The sequence below is a fragment of the Propithecus coquereli genome, unplaced genomic scaffold, assembly GCF_000956105.1.
Source record: "Propithecus coquereli isolate 6110/MARCELLA unplaced genomic scaffold, Pcoq_1.0 Scaffold6, whole genome shotgun sequence".
Taxonomy (NCBI): domain Eukaryota; kingdom Metazoa; phylum Chordata; class Mammalia; order Primates; family Indriidae; genus Propithecus; species Propithecus coquereli.
The window spans coordinates 7,476,104-7,478,937 of NW_012151951.1; the positions used below are offsets into that span (position 1 = coordinate 7,476,104).

Consider the following 2,834-nt stretch of genomic DNA (forward strand, 5'->3'; position numbering starts at 1 on the left):
AAGACTTTACAGAAGGAGAAAACCTGGTTTCTAGAAGTATGAAGTCTCTTACAACTTTCTAATATAATTTTGCTGTGATTTTTCATAATTTGGAAGACTAACAGACTGGAAGATAGTGGTATACACCATAACTCAAGCCCTTGGAAAATGATTCTATGACATGACTAATTAATGAAATTTACTAAAGGGTCACGTCAGTTTGAAAACTATAAGAAAGGAACCGATTTCAAGGTAATTTTCTCTCTTAATCCAAGGAGACACCGAAGTCACTTGTAGATTGGGTAAATTCACAGACCTTAATTAGATTTTATACTATCAATTGTCTGAATTTAACACAAAGTATAGCAAGTTGTTCTCATTTATAGAGAGGCTTACAAAGAGGTTATCCCATGAACACCAAATCTCCTTTTGAAAAAAACAAAAAACCAAGAATCTGCAGTAGGTTTTCCAGTATCCAATCCAAATGTATGAGCCACAAAAAGATTATTGCAAATATATAAAGAAACTTCTCTGTCATGAGACAAACCAAACTATTTAGTGTGACAAAAAGGAACAAGGACTGTGGACTGCTAGGAACATGAAGATTGTTCTGCCGAAGTGGTTACAAAATACCATAAACAAGTAAATCTGAAAATAAAATTTAAAAGGTAGTTAACCAAGACATGTTTTCTGCCATTTACTTTATCTTTGCAAAATAAAAGTGAAAACATGAGCAAAATTCTTCTGTGACTAAACCACAAATAAGTAACACACTCTCACCTGAATCGTCTTGCCTCCCTGCTAAGACGTCTGCACCAACCATGGTTCCTACACCCAGCAGACAGACAGACACAGCAATGAAGTGGATCACTCTGTATCTTGCATAAAGAATAAACCACGAGAGAGCCATCAACATAGGAATCCCAAAGCAATCCAAGAGCTGCATGGAAGGAGAAATAAACAGCTTGAAACATCTCTCATTAGCTAAAAGATGGGCAATTCAATATTAATAACAGGAGTCAGTATTTATTGAGCATTTATTATAAGCCAACCCTGGACTAAGAGCTTTATCTGGATTAACTCATTTAATCCTCACAACTCTGTGAGATTGAAATTACAATCCCATTTTATACATGAGAAAATGAAGCTATAAAGAGGCAAAATGGGTTGCCCCAAATCACACAGTTAAAAATGGGAGAGCCAGATGCTGAACCCAAGAATTCTGCCCGATGGCCTGTGCAATTCACCTCTCCACTCCCACCAGGGTTCATCCTTAAGCCCAGTAGGCAAACTCTCCTTCCTGCATGCATCCACTTACTCAAGGAACAAACATTTATTAAACACCTCGAAATATTTATTAAACACCTCGAATATGCAACACACTGTGCGAGGAGCTAGGAATAGAAGTGAACAGGACAGATAACGAGCCATGCCCTCAAGAGCACACAAAGCAAGAAAAGACGTGGAATAAATAACCACACAACCAGATTATCTAATTGCACCTGGGCTGACAGCTAAGCAGTACAGGTTACCGTGAGACAGCACACAGCTGCCATCCCCGCCGGAGTGGCCAACCACACCATGGGAGACAGACCAGCTCACAGCAAATGCTCTTGCTCATCTTCATCACATGCTCCTCCAACACCTGTTGATCCTAAGTCCAGAAAACACCTGCTACACTCCTACTATCACCCGTCTGAAAGGCATGCCAAAATTATAATAAATCTGAAATCACTTTTAAGATAAAAGAAAAACAGACTGCACTCACTCAATTCTTAACTTCACAAATTTTCTGTGAATTCAAGAATAATCCTTGATGCATTCGAGTGTATTCAAGGAAGAAATATATTCCTTATAGTAATAATACTCCTGAAACTGTTTTATTCTCACCCTGTTGTTTGTTTTTTAAACCTTGTCACTGATTCTCTCTCTATCTGTTTAGTCTTGGACAAGTCAGGCCCCTAAATCTCCAGCAGCCCGTCTGATCCTGTCCACGGTTGTTTACTGATGGCCTTTCACTGCAGTATCGTCACCGGAGTCCGACACACCATAAGCAGGAATGGGCATCTTGCCTTGTTATTTATTCCAGCTGCAGAACTCTAATCTCTTAAGTGCTTTATTGAGCCTGTCTGAATAACAAACCATTAAACGATGCAAATGGTAATAGCCTGTCCCGGAAGACACCAGCAGAATCCAGCCACAATGGCTTAACAAAGTCTGAACTACATTCCTTAAACGAAAAAAGTAGGAAAAAAAAAAAACCCACACGAAAAACTATCACAGAAGACTCCCTATCCTTGTGTCTTAAAATCAAAGTTAAATTTGCTCTATCTTTAACAATTTTTGATGGGCAGTGAGTGACCCTATATAAGGGAGCTGCCTATGTCATGGTCAGAGCTCCAGAGGCCTCAGGCCCCAGCCCTGCCACTGACCAGCCAGCTGTGTGACCTCCAGCCCTTCTCAGAGTCAAAATATGAAATAAAGAGATCAGACTAAATGATCGTGCAGGTCCCCTCCGATTCTAACATTCCATGATTTCTCAACTGATGCCTAATCACCTCATTTGTCTACATGAACCTCCTTTTCAAAATGTAGTCTTAGTGATGGATGTCTTCTCTTTGATGCTTTCAGTTCCAAAGTCTCATTTAATTTGATATTTAAAAATTATGGTACAGTCACAGTAAGCAGGGCACTAAGACAGACCCTAGGGACATGGGCATAAAAATGGGTTGGACCATATCAGAGGTACAATAGAGTATAGAAAAGAAAGTGAAATTGAATTAGGCCTTAGAGAATGGAGGCGAGGATATTCAAAAAGGATTGCACTCTAGAAAGAGCAGAGCAGCAGAGCAGAG

General features: G+C 39.6%; 1 protein-coding gene across 1 annotated transcript in view; it reads right to left on the reverse strand.

Annotated features, from left to right (window-relative positions):
• Window positions 1-2,834, reverse strand: part of SLC35F2 (solute carrier family 35, member F2) — a 56,955-nt gene that overhangs the window by 13,414 nt on the left and 40,707 nt on the right. The window contains exon 4 of the mRNA XM_012659125.1: window positions 736-919. Within this exon, the coding sequence (XP_012514579.1) occupies window positions 736-919 (184 nt within the window). The remainder of the gene's footprint in view (window positions 1-735; window positions 920-2,834) is intronic.